This window comes from Acomys russatus, chromosome 25 (assembly GCF_903995435.1).
Source record: "Acomys russatus chromosome 25, mAcoRus1.1, whole genome shotgun sequence".
Lineage (NCBI taxonomy): Eukaryota > Metazoa > Chordata > Mammalia > Rodentia > Muridae > Acomys > Acomys russatus.
The window spans coordinates 3,781,285-3,798,265 of NC_067161.1; the positions used below are offsets into that span (position 1 = coordinate 3,781,285).

At 50.2% G+C, this 16,981-nt stretch overlaps 1 protein-coding gene across 1 annotated transcript; it reads right to left on the minus strand.

The window, feature by feature from the left end:
• Positions 1–10,584: 10,584 nt before the first annotated feature.
• On the minus strand, positions 10,585–16,211 carry Rmi2 (RecQ mediated genome instability 2). The gene is made up of 2 exons (XM_051167900.1): positions 15,879–16,211; positions 10,585–10,945 (listed from the first exon to the last, which is right to left on the minus strand). Exons 1-2 carry the CDS (start codon positions 16,177–16,179, stop codon positions 10,797–10,799), a joined length of 450 nt encoding a protein of 149 aa, XP_051023857.1. The 5' UTR covers positions 16,180–16,211; the 3' UTR covers positions 10,585–10,796.
• Between the last annotated feature and the right edge of the window lie 770 nt (positions 16,212–16,981).

Here is a 16,981-nt window from a genome sequence, read left to right on the forward strand (position 1 = left end):
TCTTTCTCCACAAGCAATTTCACAAGTTTTTCAAGGGCTTCAGGATGAGCGGCCCATGAGCGCAGGATTGAGTGCCCCTGGCAGAAGGCTGGAGGCAAGTGTCTCCTCTCCCACCAGCCCAGAGAGGAGGGAGGAGGCGAGAGCCAACTTCTAGCTACATTATTTTGCCCACCTCAGTCAGATGTCGTCCACACGTGCAATCATGCTGACATTTGAATTGAGTGTGTGTTTTATTGTGCATGCACACACACTTGCAAAAAGGCCTTTCCTTGTTGATATTTCTTCCCTGTGCCAAGTCTGGGGCAGCCAGCCAGATGGAGAGGCCAAGATCCTGGAGGAGCCACCAAGCTCACTAGTCTTAAAGGGCCACACTGCCAACCACACAAGTTGAAGGATGTGGAAAAACCAGAGACCTATTCTCCCTCCCCCGCCCCTCAAGTGTGGACACCAACAGGGTGAAGTTAACAAGCTCAGGTGTGCTCTCGCTTTATAGATAAGAGGCTCACAGCCCTGCTGAGTGGTGATGGAGCCTAGATTTCAAAGAGTTGTCTGCCTCCAAGATCCAAATTAACTCCTGCCTGCAGGTCTTATGGAGGGCACAAGACTCCCACTTATGAAAGACCCACCACCTCCTTCCTGGCATTCAAATGCCAGTGGATAGACTTTTATGAGTGTAACTTAAGTCCCACAACACTTTAAGAAAGGAAGGTCTTTAAACGTGGGCCTAGGACTGGGCGGTGGTGGCACACGCCTGTAATCCTAGCACCCGGGAGGCAGAGGCTGGAGGATCGCTGTGAGTTCGAGGCCAGCCTGGTCTACAAAGTGAGTCCAGGACAGCCAAGACTACACAGAGAAACCCTGTCTCAAAAACCAAAACCAAAACCAAAACAAAAAACCCCCCAAAACAAAAACAAAACAAACCCACAAAAACAAAAACAAAAACCCCCAAAAAACCGTAGGCCTAGAGGGGGAAGATAGGAAATCAACAAACAGGAAGATGAGCTGGACACAGAGTCTTGATATGAAGACAGAAGAGGGCTCTGGGGGACCCCTGGCATATAAATGACAAGGAAACAAGCCCGAAGTCCTAGTGTTCTGAGGCCCAAGTGCTGTCAACAAACTGAGCAAAACCTCCACCGGGTCCCGTCAAGGTGACTGCTCAGCAAGGTGACAACTCCATTTCACCTGCTGAAGTTGAGCAGATGCTGAGAGACCCTTGGTTCATGGGATCAGAGACGGCCAATTTGTTGTTTTAAGTCACTAAACTCATAACAGTGTGTCATGTATAATTACAGCCGCTAACCACTGTTCTCAATTACCAGTCCTGGCTGTCAGACATATGGAAGATGTGGTGTCCTTACACATCTATAGTGTGATGGGCCATGCAGACTCCTGAGGGCCCCAACGAGGCATTGTTGGTGCCCTGCAGGAGCAGCGTGAGAAGGGAACTGGCTCTGGAGTGAAAACATTCTAGGTCCTACCTCCTGGGGCCTCCGACATCTTACCCAGGTGTCTTAGCTGTGGTGACCCCACCATGCGATGTTATAAAGCCGGATCATCTGGCAAAGGCTGTCTGTCAGGTTTCCCCGCTTCCTATCCCACTGATGCAGTAAAAGGCGACTTGTAGAATCTATTCACTGTGTCTGGCAACCCCACAAGACACACAAGACACATTCAAGTATCAGCAACTCCATGAGGCCATCACCCTACATTTGGTAAAATCAAATATTCTACCCAAGCAGCAACCACCAATTCCACTATTACTTGGTATTGAGGTAGATCTCACATATCCCAGGCTGGCCTCTAACTTGCAGTGTAGCCAAGAATGTCCTGAATTCTGATCCCGCCCCACTTCTTTTTTTTTTTTTTTTAAACCAATTTATTTACTTATTTAGTATACAATGTTCTGCCTGCATGTGTGCCTGCCTGCCGGAAGAGGGCGCCAGATCTCATTCTAGATGGTTGTGAGCCACCCTGTGGTTGCTGGGAATTGAACTCAGGACCTCCGGAAGAGCAGACAGTGCTCTTAACCTCTGAGCCATTTCTCCAGCCACCGCCCCCACCACCCCCACCGCACTCCACTTCTTAAGTATCTCTACATGTACATATGCACTAAGTAAGTACTCAATAGTAAAATTTCAAAGCCCCTCCTTTCCTCACCCTATTTGGCCAGCAGGAAGGAGTGGGCGTTTGTAGTTTTGCATGTCCCAGTGCAGGGCTTGTTTCTTGAACTGGTGTTTGTCCACACTACATCTCTGCTCCCTCAGTTGAGCTAGATGCACTCAGGGCGGCGGGCTGGTGCTACAGTGGGGGGAGGCATTCAGGGACCTTGGTAGGAGAGAACAGTACCTCACTTCATCCGTGGGGCTGGAGGGCAGACACAGCAAGCGGAGTGCCCCTCTTTTTCTGTAATGATACCCTAACCAGAACCCATGAATGCCATCTTACTTGCAAAATAGACTTTTTCTAACTTAAAAAGTAAAACACTTATAGATGTCTAGGCTGGTCTCTAACTCACGAAGGAGCTGAAGGTGACTTGAACTCATGATCCCCCTGTCTCCAGCTCCTGGGTGCTGGGATGGCAGGTGTGTGACACCATGATCAGGTTCGTGTAATGCTGGAGAGTGAACAAGTGCTCTACCAATTGAGCCACTGTCCTCGCCTCAGAAGTGATTGGGCCTGCATGGCCACAGGGAGAGGGCAGGGTGTGCAGTCGCCAAGGGCTTCTCTCCTTGTCTCCAGCAAGTACTTGTGCTTACGACAAAGGCCAATGAAGCCAGCATCTTTTAAAGGTACCTACCTACTCAGACGTGGCAGCAGTGGCACTGGCCTTTAATCTCAGCTTTGGAGGCAGAGGCAGGCGCATCTCTCAGTTTGAGGCCAGCTTGGTCTACAGAGTGAGTTCAAGGACAGCAGGAACTACACAGAGAAACCCTGTCTTGGAAAAAAAAAAAAAAAAAAGAAAAAGAAAAAAGAAAATAAAAGGCACCTATTCAGCTTGGATTCCATCAACGGCCTAGTAGAAGAGTCATTTACCATCTCTGACCTCAATCACTCTTTTCTACAGAGGTCAGAAATGAGCCAGAGGGCTGGGCTGGCCCTGAGGTAGGGCACTGATCTAGCATTTAGGAGGTCCTAGGTTTCATCCCCAGCACATGATGATAACGATAGGTCTATTAATTTTAACTTGTATTTTATTTATTATTGTATGTGTATATGTGGGACACACACATGCCACTGCACTTGCTGGGAAGTCAGAGGACAACTTTCAGGAGTAGGGTCTCTCCTCCCACTTTTCTGTGGGTCCCTTAAAATGAACTCAGGTAGTAAGTAGGCTTGCTCAGCAGGCACTTTTAACCTCTCAGCCATCTCACTCACAACAACAATTTTAAAGTGTTTATAAAGAGAAAGGCCCAGAGGCTCGGACCTTTAATCCCAGATACTTGTCTGCCTGAGGACGTTAGTGAGACCCTGTCTGAAAACAGAATGTACAGGGGCCACAGATGTAGTTCAGTGACCAAGTGCTTGCCTGGCATGTGTGAGGCCCTGGGTTCAGTCACAAGTGCTTATAACTAGACTTGGTAGTACACCCCTTTAATGCCAGCACTCTAGAGGCAGAGACAGACAGACCTCTGTGAGTTCTAGGCCAGCCATGGCTACATTGTGAGACCTTGTCTCAACAAAAACAAGAATAGCTTATTCTTATAATGAGTTGGGCATGGCAGAACAGCTCAGAGGTAGAGGCAGGACAATTAAACTGGGCTCCATCAGGGGTTTCAGGTCAGCTTCTACATAGTGGCCCTATAGATAAATAGACAGCTCAAATAGGCAAATAAGGCTCAGAGAGATGAAGGGACTCACCCGGAGAAACCCTCTTAATAAAAGGGACTAGAGTTGAATGTCAAGTCCATCAGAGCCCATCTGGTGGCCAAGCCACCCCCACTCCACCCTCACCCGTCTGGCCACAATGGGCAAAACTCCCAGGGTGGATGGCTGTGAAACTTGTGGCCCTGTTTGTTCCTTTGCTTCATTTTGTGGCTTTTCGTTCTGGTCTCTGGCTCTCGTCCCATTCCCAAGGCCTCCGACAAGGCCCAGGACCAACCAGCAGGGGGCGCTGTAATCCACTCCAGAACAGTCCCAAGGAGCCAGCCAACAGTGGAGAATTAAGATACTGACTCTCAACAACACTGTCCCTAACAATACCAGGCACCTACCAGCTTGCAACTTGGCCCTGTGCCCTGCTGGCCAGGTGAGCAGGGGGGTGGTGGGGTGTCCCAGGACTATCTCGGTGGCTCCGCTCTTCATGGCAGAGTGTACAACTGAACTCCTGTCTTTATCAAGGGAGTTACTGTCCCAGGCTCCTCCTCCATACTGATGGCTGCTCTTTGCCACAACCCTTTTATACTTCCAGATCTTTCGTCACTGTAGAGCACATTCCTGCCTTCCAGCCAGCACCTCAGGCAACTGCAAGGTGCTTGCTTCAAAAGGCCCAAAACCCTGGCACAGCAGTACATACCTATGACCCCAGGAACCTCGGGGGTTGAGGCAGGAGAATCAAGGCCAGCTTGGCCTACATAGTGAAACCTTGTCTGAAAAAGAGAAACAAGGGGGCAAAAGGAAAAGCAGCGCTGGGGACACAGCTCAGTTGGCAGAGCGTCTGTCTGTCACGCAAAAAGCTCCAGGGTCGTCTCCAGCACTGCAGGAACCAGACATGGCGGCGGCACAGCTCCCATCCCAGGGGTCATCCAGGACAACCTGAGCTATGTCAGTGAGATGGCTCAGTAGTTAAGACCACTTGCGGGAGGCCTCGGCTGAGGTAAGTTCAGCCCTCAGGCCCCGCAGCGCAGGGAGAATGGGCCTCTACCGTCACACGCAGTGTGCCGTGCTTATGCCTGTGGGCACACACACAAATACATCTTTAAAATGACAAGATACAAACAAAAACCAAACACAACAAGAAGAACCTCAAACTCAGGCCAGCAAGATGTCCCCGAGGGTAAAGGCGCCTGCTGACAAGCCCAACGACTTGAGTTTGAAGCCTGCATCCCACTTGGTAGAAATCAAAAATCAACTCCCGCAAGTTATCCTCTGGTCTCTCCACCCATGCCACAGCAAAAATGCACCTATACACATAAACGCAAAATAAGTGAGGAAGTAAGTAAAACCCTCAAATGCCACGGTTCACGAGCACTGTGCCTTTGCTTGTGCGTCTTCTGTCTACAACCTGAAACTCAGCCATTACTTACTGATCACCTGTGTGTGTTATCTGAGTCCCCAGAGGACAGAGATACTAAGTGAGAACTTTAAAACAACCACGAACCCCCACACACTCAGAAGGAGGGGTGGCTGACTCCATTTCCCAAGAGCCTACCAGCAGCATCCATTGAGGGAAGGACTGCCTCCACCTCTAAGGCTGACCCTCAACCCAAGGTCAGACAGGAAATGGTAGGATCAGGACTAGCCCCGGAGTGTGACAGTATTTCAGTCCCCCTACCCCAAGAAGGCAGGGCCCCCTGCATAATGTGATGTAGGTCACTGTGGCTAAATGCAGCTAAAGATACGTTCACTCCTTCTCCCTCATCCTGGCTTTTAATTTTTGGTTTTATGAGACAGGGTTTCTCTGTGTAGCCATGGCTATCCTGGCGCTTGCTCTGTAGACCAGGCTGGCTTCAAACCTGTTGTGTTTTAAGACAGTTTCTCATGTAGCCCGGGCTAGCCTTAAATTTAGTATATAGCTCATGGTGGCCTTGAACTTCTGATTCTCCACCTCTTTAGTGCAGGGACTATAGGCAAATATTACAACGTCCAGCTTTTTGGTGTGTTAGGGTTCAGCTAGCAGGGATCAGCTAGCCGGTTAGCAAGTCTGAGACAAATGCCCAACACCAACTCTAGCTAACTCGTCAGAGCCTGGAGCTGATCCTTGACTCCTCTCTTCTGGTTTCTTTTTCTCCTTAATCATTAAATCATACACGAGGAGCCAGCTCAGACACTCAGACACGAGCCACTCCCCTATTTCGCACGGCAGTTCTCCCCCAGCCCCTGCAGAATCTTGCGGTAAAACTTCAGCTTTACAGGAACATGCAACAGCAAAGAATTAGGGAACTCAGGCGATCCAAAACCAGCTAAGTGATGGTTTCGCATTTTTAAAATATATATAATGTAAAGCAGTTCCGAGAAAAGTGAAGTCACGGCCTAGGTTGCTTATTCTCGGTTCTTAGAAAAAGAGCATTTCAAAAGGGAAGCTGAGCTGGGCGGGCACACAGGCTGCCGCCAGAGCCGCGGTCTGGCGGGTGCTCGCTGATAAACTGACTTTGATTTGGCAGCTGAGAACTGAAGCCTCCGGATGCATTTTCATTTGGCGCTGTCAGGGAGGAAACGGCAGCCCCAACAGTGAGAGTTCTGAATGTGCAGAGAAACCACAGGCTTAGCTCTGTGCTGGAGAGGCAGCCTCCAGCCACGGCCCACTGCCATCTGCGGCACTCCGCCCCAACTGCTGCGACCTCCCGCCAGCCCGCACTTTTCTATCGGGGGTGTTACTCACCAGGAGTTAGGTGAGGACACCCGCTGGGAAGCTGTCAGCAGCTCCCAGTTCTCCAGCGGGAAAAGTAGATTAGGCTTGTGCCACACACAGCGCAACAGCTACTCTGGGGCCAAACACTTTGGGGACACCATTTTACTAGGAAGCCTATAGATAGCAGAGATCCTGTGGCCTGCATAAAAATGATAGATGGGGCGGGGGCGGGGGCCAGGCCCTGGGTTTAATCCTCAGCATCACGAGGACCAGGTATGGTGGTGCACGCCTGCAATTCCAGCACCAGGGGAGAATAGGCAGGAAGTGCAGGGCTTCAAACGTCCCCTGCTACCCAGTGAGTTGGGGGCCAGCCTGCCTCAAAATTGATTAACTAATTAATTAACTAATTAATTAATTAAAGCTTTGAGGCTGGGGGTAGATCTGCCCAGTATGCAAGAGGACTTGGGTTCTATCTCCAGGGCTAAAAAAAAAGGTGTGTGTATTACGTTCCAATGCAATCAAACTGATGAGCTGTCCCAGACAAAGGAGACCCTTAGGAGACATGATGATTCAATAGAAAGTGGAACTTTGGGGTGGGGGGGGAGAATAAAGAAACCAGGTAAATGGTCTCAGTGGGAGAGGATGCACCCAATCCTGAAGTGAGTTGGTACCCATGGAGGACCTCCCACTTTTCTGAGGAGAGGGGAGAGTCGGGGGAGGGGTTGGTGTGTGTGGGACTGGGAGGAGGGGGGCTTCGATCGGGATGTAAAGTGAATAAATAAATAAATTGTTTTTTTTTAAAATAGGAAAAAAAGAACAAAATATATTGATTACTAACCTCAGTACTTGTTCATTAATTAATTTGTTAATTAATTTTAGCACCCATGCCATTCTAATGTAAGGCATTCATGATAGGAACCTGGTATGCCTATAAATCAAGAGTCCTGGTTTTGATCCCCAACACTGCATACATTAGGCTTAGTGGCACACGTGTGTAATCTCATGGAAAGCCGAGGCAGGAGGATCAGGCCCTGCCCCACATGTAAATAAACAGGCAAATAAATACAAATAGTAAGGGCTGTACTATTTTTACAATTGTTCTGTAGCTCAAAGGATTTACAGTGGAGCTGGAGAGATAGCTCAGCAGTTAAGAGCACTTACTGCTCTCCCAGAGGTCCCAGATTTGATTCTCAGCACCCACACTGGGATGCTCAGACCTGCCCATAACTCCAGCTTTAGAGATTCTAAGACCTTCTTCTAGACATGCGTGTGCACACACATAACTAAATTAAAAAAGTTAAAATACATCTTTTAAAAAATTCTAGGCATGCACACACATAACTAAATTAAAAAAGTTAAAATACGTCTTTTAAAAAATTGTTCACCAGTTAAACCCAGATCACTTTCCAACTTAGCCTACCTTTAAAAGAAAATGTTAGCACATTTATTTATTTATTTAAAGATTTATTTATTCTTATGTATACAGTGCATGTACACCTGCATGCCAAAAGAGGGCATCAGATCACATTCTAGATGGCTGTGAGCCACTATGTGGCTGCTGGGAATTGAACTCAGGACCTTTGGAAGAGCAGGCGGTGCTCTTAACCTCTGAGCCATCTAAAGTGGCAGAGGCCAACCTGGTCTACATGAGTTCCAGGAAAGCCAGAGCTACATAGCAAGTTCAAGGTCAGCCTGAAGTAGAGAGCCGGCCCTAAAGAGGAATGAGGGGGAAGGACAAAGCCCTACTGCGCATGGGTGGAAGGAAGGCGGTCTTCAGGAAGATAGCCAGCTGGCAGTGTTTGCATGTGTGCTAGAGCCCTGTCCTCCCGGCACACCAAACGTCATCTTCATCAGCGTGGCTGGGACAACTTCCAGGACATCCCTAGACTGGATCTGTTGACACTGTCATTCTCTCAGAGTCGGGGGAGGGGGGGTGGGGGGGTGGAGGGAAGTGGGGGGGCAGGGCCACTGAACCCTCACCTGAGATGGAAGCTGCTCCCTCCTGCACCTCCCAGCCATTTGTCTGTCATTCTGCCTTAACTGCACGTGCCCTTGAGGTCTCAGGAGGTGCTAGAGTGCATCCTGTGGAAGGCTCACTGAAGGAGGGACCTGTCTATGCAGCTTTAGGGGGGTGCTCATCCATGCTGGGCTGAGACTTTCTGGTGGGGTCACCATGCTCCTGGAAGGAGCGCCTCAGCCAGGCTTTGTGAGCAAACCCAGTAACCTCATGCTTCCCCAGGCTGCACTCCGATGGACTCACACCGCGGGTTCCTGTCCTATGAGGAGGGCGTAGGTGTCTGTCTACAGCTCCCTGGTGACAGCTTCACAATGGGCCCGACCAGGAAGGACGTAGACTCATTGGACAGTTGAAAGGTCAGAGGAGTCGGAGGTGACTAGGTGGTAGAGTGCTACTCTGGCATGTGTGAGACCCCAGGGACCCCACGATGCATCCCCAGCATCATTCATTAGGATTGTTCTTAAACCTTCCCCTTTTTAAAGAATTATTTTTATCTGTGTATATATGTGAGTCTATATGCCGTGCTGTGAGGGTGTCCACAGAGGCCGGAGAAGGTATCAGATTCTTAGGAACTACAGGAAGTTACAGAAGTTGTGTGCTGCCTGGCATGGGGCTGATAAGTGACCAAAGGTGCAAAGATACCCCCCCCCACACACATATAACTAAAGATAAAATGTTTTTAGAAAGGAATCCATGTAAGCAGGGCTGGAGGAGCAGGCCTGCAATCCCGCTATCTGGAGGCAGGAAGATGGTAAATCTAAGATGTACAAATTGAGCTCAAGGCCTTAACACGTTTTCTGCAGGTCTGGGGGGCAGGAGGGAGACAGGTCGAGCTTACCTCTGAGTCCCTGTCCTCTCCCCTGTCCCACTCTGTCCATCTCCTGCCAAGTGACTCCTGAGTTTATCTGGTGGTAAGCAGCACCTTTGATGCTCATGGGAGTGAGCTTCCTAGTATGAGGTATGGGCTGTGATGGCGGCACTCAGGAGGCCGAGGCAGAAGGTCTGACACATCTGACTAGCCTGACACAAGAGCTGGGACCCTAGGTCATTGACACAGTGCTTGCCTAACACATATAAGGCCTTAGCTTCAGTGGCGGTTATGGGAACATGACACTTTCTGTTCACTTTTTCTGAAAACCTAAAACTGTTTTAACAAGTCATATTTCAGGTTGGAGATGTGGCTCAGTGAATAGTGTTTACCGCGCAAGCTCAAAGCCCTGGGTTCAATCCCCGGCACTGCAGAGAGCAAGAATAGTGCTATACCACGGGTAATCCCAACACTTAGGAAGTGGGGGTGGGAGGACAGGGTTTGAGGCTACCCTGGGCTATATAGGATGCTGTCTTCAAAACAAACAGATAATCAAGCTTGTTCTTAAGAACTGCACCGTACAAAACGTTACTAGTCGCAGAATACCAATCATCAGGCAAAGTCCTGCAGCAATGTCGTGCCAATGTGGACTGCTTGGTCTTACCATCCAAACATGAATGTAGCTGGGCTAAGCATCAGAAAGCCAAAACCCAACGCTCATACCTTCCCAACAGAAGGGGATCAGGACTCTTGCCTGCAGGCTATCCCCACCCTGCCGCCTCTCCACAATAGTTCAGAAGCAGAAGGGCTTAAGAAGTCTGCTTTCATCTTGTATTTTTAATGTCAACAAAGAATTCTGAGACTACTCCAACTGTTCTCAACAGCTGGTCTCACCTTCAGAATCTAAGGAAAACAATGAGCAACAAGCATATCGAAACAGAGAGTCCTGTCAGCAAGGGAATGCGGGCCACAACGCCATCTGTCTTCATGCCCAGAACTGCACTTCCATCCCACTGGCAAAACCTGAAATCCAGACTTTGCATCTTAAATCAGGGGGACAGTTAAGGAGGAAGTGTTACCACTCACAAATCAGGTAACGACAACATGAGAGTCCCACGTGTTTTAGAGAGAGAAATGAGCACACCTAAATGACCAGGGGGCTTGGGAGTGGGTGGCGGTGGGGGGATGGGGGAGTGAGGGGAGTGAGGGGAGTGAGGGGATGGGGGTTGAGGGGTAGGGGGTGGGGGTGGGCGGGGAACGACCAGACAGAGCATCTGCTTCTCATCAGTAGGCAAAGCACTGAGCAGAGGAGTTCCTGAGTCGACTGAAGCTCCAGCTCCGAGGGTCCAGACGTCTGGCTCATCCAAGGCAAATCTCTTCAGGAAACTTTGGTGATGTCCCTGAGACCCACCCGGGGTGAATTCCTTCGGTGGGAAGGCTGATCTTAGAGGGTCCCAGCTCTAGGGGATGTTCCTGTGAAAGTCTTCCACCTCCAGTTCCCACATCCTCTCGTGGATGGGGTTGTCAGAAAGATCCGTCATCTTCACGGCCTGTAGGCAGGGCTCAGGGCTACAGGCCTGAACCACCCCCATCACCATCACGTACTTTCCTGGGAAGAGAAGAAAAGGATGTGGTGATGTCCACACTAACAAGGCAAGTGGGGAGACCTCAGGGCTCTGGTCAGAGAAAGAGGGTGGAGGAGTAGGAGGCGGGTGAAGCTCAGAGGCAAAGTTCAAGCCTAGTGTGCACTAGGTCCTAGGTCTGTTTTTTAGCCCTGAAAAACAGGAGGAGGAGGAGGAGCAGCTGAGAGGATGGCCTAGTTGGCAAAGGGCTTGCCGTGCGAACTTGAGGATCTAAGTTTAGATTCCCAGCAGCCATGCGAAAAGCATGGTAGGGCGGTATGCAGATGTGATCAGGGTTAAGGAAACAGAGACCGGAAGATCCTTGGGGCTCTATGCCCAAGCACCCTAGCCCAAGCAGTGAGCTCCTGGTTCCATGAAAGACCCTGTCTCAAAAAATAGGGTGAAGAGCTATCAAGGAAGACACTTGATGTGACCTCTGGCCTCCACATACACAGGCATGTGTGGGCACACCCCCACACAAGAACATGCATGCACGTTAACACAATCCGGACAGTAGACACCAAAACAAAGGCAGCCAGGGAGCAAAACAAACAGTTCCATATACAAACAGTGAGATCACAGTTTAACCTGGAGGACACCATCTGCATCTTATTGGCAGCTGCTTTTCATATGCTCAACACAATAGGCAGGCTCACTCAGCAGTCATGCCCCTGGAATGCAAGCAGCTCTGGATCCTGATGAGTTATAATTAGGCACACCGCCCCAGGCAGGACAGAAAAACCCAGGCTTTGCTCTCAGGCCTGTTCATTGCTCAATGCCAGAGTGAGTGACTGGTCTCTGTTCACAAGTTGGGTGCTCCTGCAAAGCCACTTCCTGACAGCCGAAATGTAAATCCAATTTTCCCTTCCCACTGCCAAAAAAAAAAAAGTTAGTCCCGCCATCAGCACAGCCCTCTTCTCAGTACCCACAACACACTGCACTCTTGTTCCAATCCCTGCTACCTCCATCTTTATCCCAAGCCACATTGGGCACACACACAAGGAAATCAACAGAAGAGCGCTGCCATTAGGATGATGTGACATATTATTAACCACAACTTCCCACTCCCTAGGGGAAGTGCCTCTCCTTGAAAGCGCAACTTGGCTAGTCATAAACCACACAAAATGCAATTGTGTAAAAAGTCCCTGTCATGGCAGGAAAGGCATGCAGCCAGCCCCCTGCAAGCCCAGCTTCCACCAGCAGGAATGAGCTTGCACACAAGCCCAGAACTTCGACTGAAAGAAGCCAGGGTCCACACAGGGATCTCTGAATCTAACTCCAGGTCCCATACTGGCTGTCCTCTGTTCATGGCGCCAATGGTGCTGAAGACAAAACTCTTAGAATGACATGGCTGAAGACCAGGTGAGGCTAGCAGACTTGCTCTGTGGAGCTTGGAGGCAGAAGACACTACACAAAGCATTGGGACCAGCTCTGAGCCCTTCCACCGTATCTCTCTCCAGGCAGCTGCCCTCGAGGTCCTCCACTTCTCCTTTGCCACAGGATCCTGCCCCCCAATCAAGCCTTCACCCTCTCCTGTCTGTGTTACTGCAAAGGCTCTGGCCTTTCTCCTCCCAGCTGCTCCTGCCTAGAGCCTCCCCATCACGGGGCAGTGTAAGCAACACTGATATCCCCCCACTCCACCCCCATCACGGTGCAGTGTAAGCAACACTGACCCCCTGTACCGAATGAAAGCTAGAGGGCAGAGTTCCCAACTTCACCTGTATCTTCAGAACCCAGAGAAAAACTGCTGCATGCCTTAAAGGCAGGGCATGGGCAGGGCAGCAGCAAGGCAGCAGGCATCAAGATTATTTAGTGTGGGCAGGTCATTACCAAATGCAGCCTTTCATGCATGCTCCACGGTGCACACTCCCATCCTGCTCCTTTGAACAGCGTGCCTTTGTACACGCTGTTCAAAGGAGCAGGACAACCTAGCCCCGTACACAGACACAGGATGCTCCATTCCTGACAAGGAACAACCTGAGTCCCAGCAACCCAAGAGGTTCTTACAGATAACTACAGTATCCTTACAGATAACGATGATACAGCCTTCAGGGCTGTCTCCTCCAGGAAGCCTTCCCTGGCCCCCTTGAACTGTCAACATGCTCCCATCTTCTGTGCCTAATTCTGTATCTACTGCCCCCAAATAAATACAGACGAACCCACCAGCCAGATGGACAAAAGTCTCTTTATTCTCTGCAGCTGGAGGTCCAGGTGTCTGAGGCTAGCAGTGGCAGCACCCAGCAGAAACTAACACGCCACATGCTCTTGTGTTAAGACTTTTCTACTCCACAAACACCGAGGCAGGTACCACAAGCACCACCCAAATAAAAGGAAGAGCTGCCATCGCCCTGTGCACACACCCTGGGCTCACATCTTCAGTGGTATCTTGTGCGTTAGTGGTCTTGTTTACTTCCCTGGCTCCTGCTGACAGGATTCATGAGCAAGAGGGAACAGCATGGGCCCTGCCCCTGGGCATACAGGCTGCAGGGTGAGACCATCAGGTCCAGTCTGACACAGGGACATGGGCTAGGTGCCAGGCTCATCCCACAGTTGGCAGCAGGCTTGAGGCACTGTCCAAGGCTGCCTTCTGGGGACATTGCCTGGGATGGGACAGCGAGCAAACACTATGGAATTTGAACAAAGACAAAGCTAAGGCCAAGGGCAGTCAACTTTTCCTGTGAAGGAGAAGACTACATAAGTGAGACTTTAGTGGATCATAAACTGCACAACGACTGGAGTATGTCATTATAGTGAGGCGGTGACCCTAACCTTTTGCAAATTACAAGTGCCCTTCACTTGAATAAAACTTCACTTTGCAGATGCTGATTTTGAACTGCAAGTACTTTTCACATATCATGATTTTTTTTTTTTTTTTTTTTTTTTTTTTTTTGGCATGTCAAAATGTAAAACATAGGCCAGGTATAGTGCTCTGGAGGTGCAAGCGGGTGGGCAGATCCCTGTGAGTTCAAAGCCAGCCTGATCTACCTAGTGAGCTTCAGGTCACCCAAGGCTACAGAATGAAACTGTCTCAAAACAAAATGAAAGTAAAACTTAGGCCAATAAGATGGCTACATAGTTAAAGGGGCCTGCTGCCAAGCCTGACAGCCTGAGCTCAATCTCCAGGATCCACATGGTAGAAGGACACAAGTTGTCCTCTGGTCTCTACATAAGTATTATCACGGACACACACACACACACACACACACACACACACACACACACCACACGCACACACACATATATACCATCACTCAAAATAAATAAGATGTAACAAAAATAGTCTTAAAGAGCCAGGCATGGCGGTGCGTGACTTTAATCCTAGCACTCAGGAGGCAGAGGCAGGCAAAAGTCTGAGTTCAAGGCCAGTTTGGTTCTACATAGAGCTGCAGGACAGCCAGAACTACACAGAGAAACCCATCTTAGGAAAAAAGTTCTAAAATGTAAAAGCAGGGTCTAGAGATGGAGGTCAGTGGTAAGGCACTGGATCTGATCCCCAGCATATACACATATGCACACTCTGTGTGTGTGTGTAACTGCATTTGAGTTTGCTAGTTCTAAATTAAAGTGAGACTGGGAAAAGAGGGGCAGAGAGGGAGAGAGAGAGTAGAAAGATAATCTAAGTCTTAATCAAAAGCAACCCAGGTCAGACCCCTAATCGAAGCTGTCTCTAGGCAGAATCCAAGACTGCACAGGAAGTGTTCTTAGAGAGTTTGGCCTGGTTTCACAGAGAAGGAAGCCGCGGAAAGGCAGGCCTGCTGAATCGGTAGGCTTCCTTTAGAAGCCTCCTGAGCCTGTGTTGATGCTCCAGTCAAGTACAGGCAGGCCTTGTCAATCTGGGTCACAGGTGCAGCCTCGCACCTCACACGAGGCCCCATCATGTTTTCATTTGATATCCTTGCCAATGAGACGGGACTCCAGGTGCCTATTCTCAGGACACCCAGGTGTCAGGCATAAGACCAGACAAGCTGTCAGGACCACAATCCAAGCACTGAGGTAGCCTCAGAGGGTAGCCTCAAACCCAGCAATATCAGCATCTCCTTGGGTGTACTAGAAACTGTGAGACTCAGAAAACCGGAAGGGATGGGCTTCAGCAACCCCCTAGGCAACCGAGCTGATGATCCCTCAAGTACGAGCAACAGCTGCTTATGAACTGTGAATCACAGCTATTCAGAACTCAGTAGGAGAGGCACAGAAAAGTGTCCCCAACTCCTCCGGGTTTCCCCTGAGTTTGAGCCCCAGCACCATGTGAACCGTGCGTGTGTGGTGGCATATGCCTGTGATCCCAGCATTCAGGAGACGGAAGCAGGATGTTCAGGAGTTCAAGATCATCCTCAGCCGTCTGGTGACCCTTCTTCAAAATAAACAGAAAAGGACACGCTGACATTTCCCGAGACACTATTCCGCAAAACATACGGGGAAAATGAAAAACATCTATGGGGAGAGAGCTTGTGACAGAGAAGCCTAAAGCTCAGGACTAGGACGGTTGGGAGAGCCTCGGAAGCCGATTTTTATTCGTTTATTTGTTTACTATTCTTGCCTCTGGGTAGAACCCAAGGCCTCATCAAGGCTGGGAAGTGCTCTACCACCGAGTCCACCCCAGGCCCTCTTTAATTTTTGTTCTGAGACAGGCTCTCACTAGCTTGCCTAAGTTGGCCTTAAACTCTCACTCTGTAGCTCAGAGCTTGCTCTGAACTTGGCCATCGTCCTGCCTCAGCCTCCTAGTACAGGAATGAAAGGTGTGTACCCCTCGGCCCGGCTGGAACCTACATCTATAAACGCGGTGACAGGTGGCGTGGTCCTCCACAGTAGGTTTGGGGTCACCTGACAGAGCTTGAGACAGGGAGGGCGAATGCCGGGAGGTGGGGCCGCCCCGCCCCAGGGAGGGGCCGCCCCCTGCAGAGCCGGTCCAGCCCGCCTTACCTGGCAGCAGGCAGGGCCGGCCGCGTGGCACGCGCTCCAGGCCGCGCACCGAGAAGGCCCCGCTCGGGTCGCGCAGCCGCGCCTGGCCGCCCTCCGCCGCCAGCACGGTGCCCTGCATCCACACGGCCGCCAGCTCCAGCGGCGCGCGGCCCACCGCCGCCCGCGACAGCCGCCAGGCGCCCGGGCCGCCCTCCGCGTGGCGCCGCAGCTGCCCCGCTAGCACCTTGAGTGGCGGCGACCGCGGCAGCCGCACGGCCCCGGGGCCACCTGAGGGCAGCGACTCGGACGCCGCAGCCGCCATGCCGCGCCCCCGCCGCCACTTTCCCGCCAACTCCGACGGACCGCGGGGGCTTGGCGAGCGGTAACCAATCAAGAGCGCGCCGGCCGGAGCCAGTCAATGGCTAGGCTTGGGGGGCGGGGCTGCCGCGCCGGGAGTGCGCATGCGTACCATGAATAATCGCCCTGAAGCTAAAAAAAAAAAAGCAAGCAAACGAATAAGCGGGGCGCATTGGCCCAGCATTGGGGAGGCAGAGGCAGGTAGATCTCTGAATTTGAGTCCAGCTTGGTCTGGAGTGAGTTTCAGGACAGGCAGAACTACGCAGAGAAACCCTGTCTCCAAAAAAAAAAAAAAAAAAAAAAAAAAAAAAAAAAAGTTGTAGACGATTGATAATCAGTCTAATCTCAGAACGGAAACAATATGCTTGCCCTTAACGATGCATTATCACACGAAAAGCAGAGATGCAAAAAGATCCCCTGGACCTTTGTGATAAGAGATCACAGCTACACACACGAGAGAACGTTCCAGAGGAATACTTTAAGCATGACCCTAACACAAATTGATGAACTCTTTTAGTGTGCCTCACAGATAACGTTGAATATGTGCTGGTGACTTTGGTAAGATATTTCTTATCAAGCATCTTTAGAAATCGGTCCCTTGCCCAGACTATATACAACACATTCCTGAAATTATCATAAGAGTTTTATTAGGAGAAACCTTTTTAAAAAAATAAATATACATGTTTGAGTTTAATGATTAAAAATTTTTTTCAAAACAAGTTGTGGTTCTCACCCATAACACTAGCACTCAGGAGGTGGGTCCCACA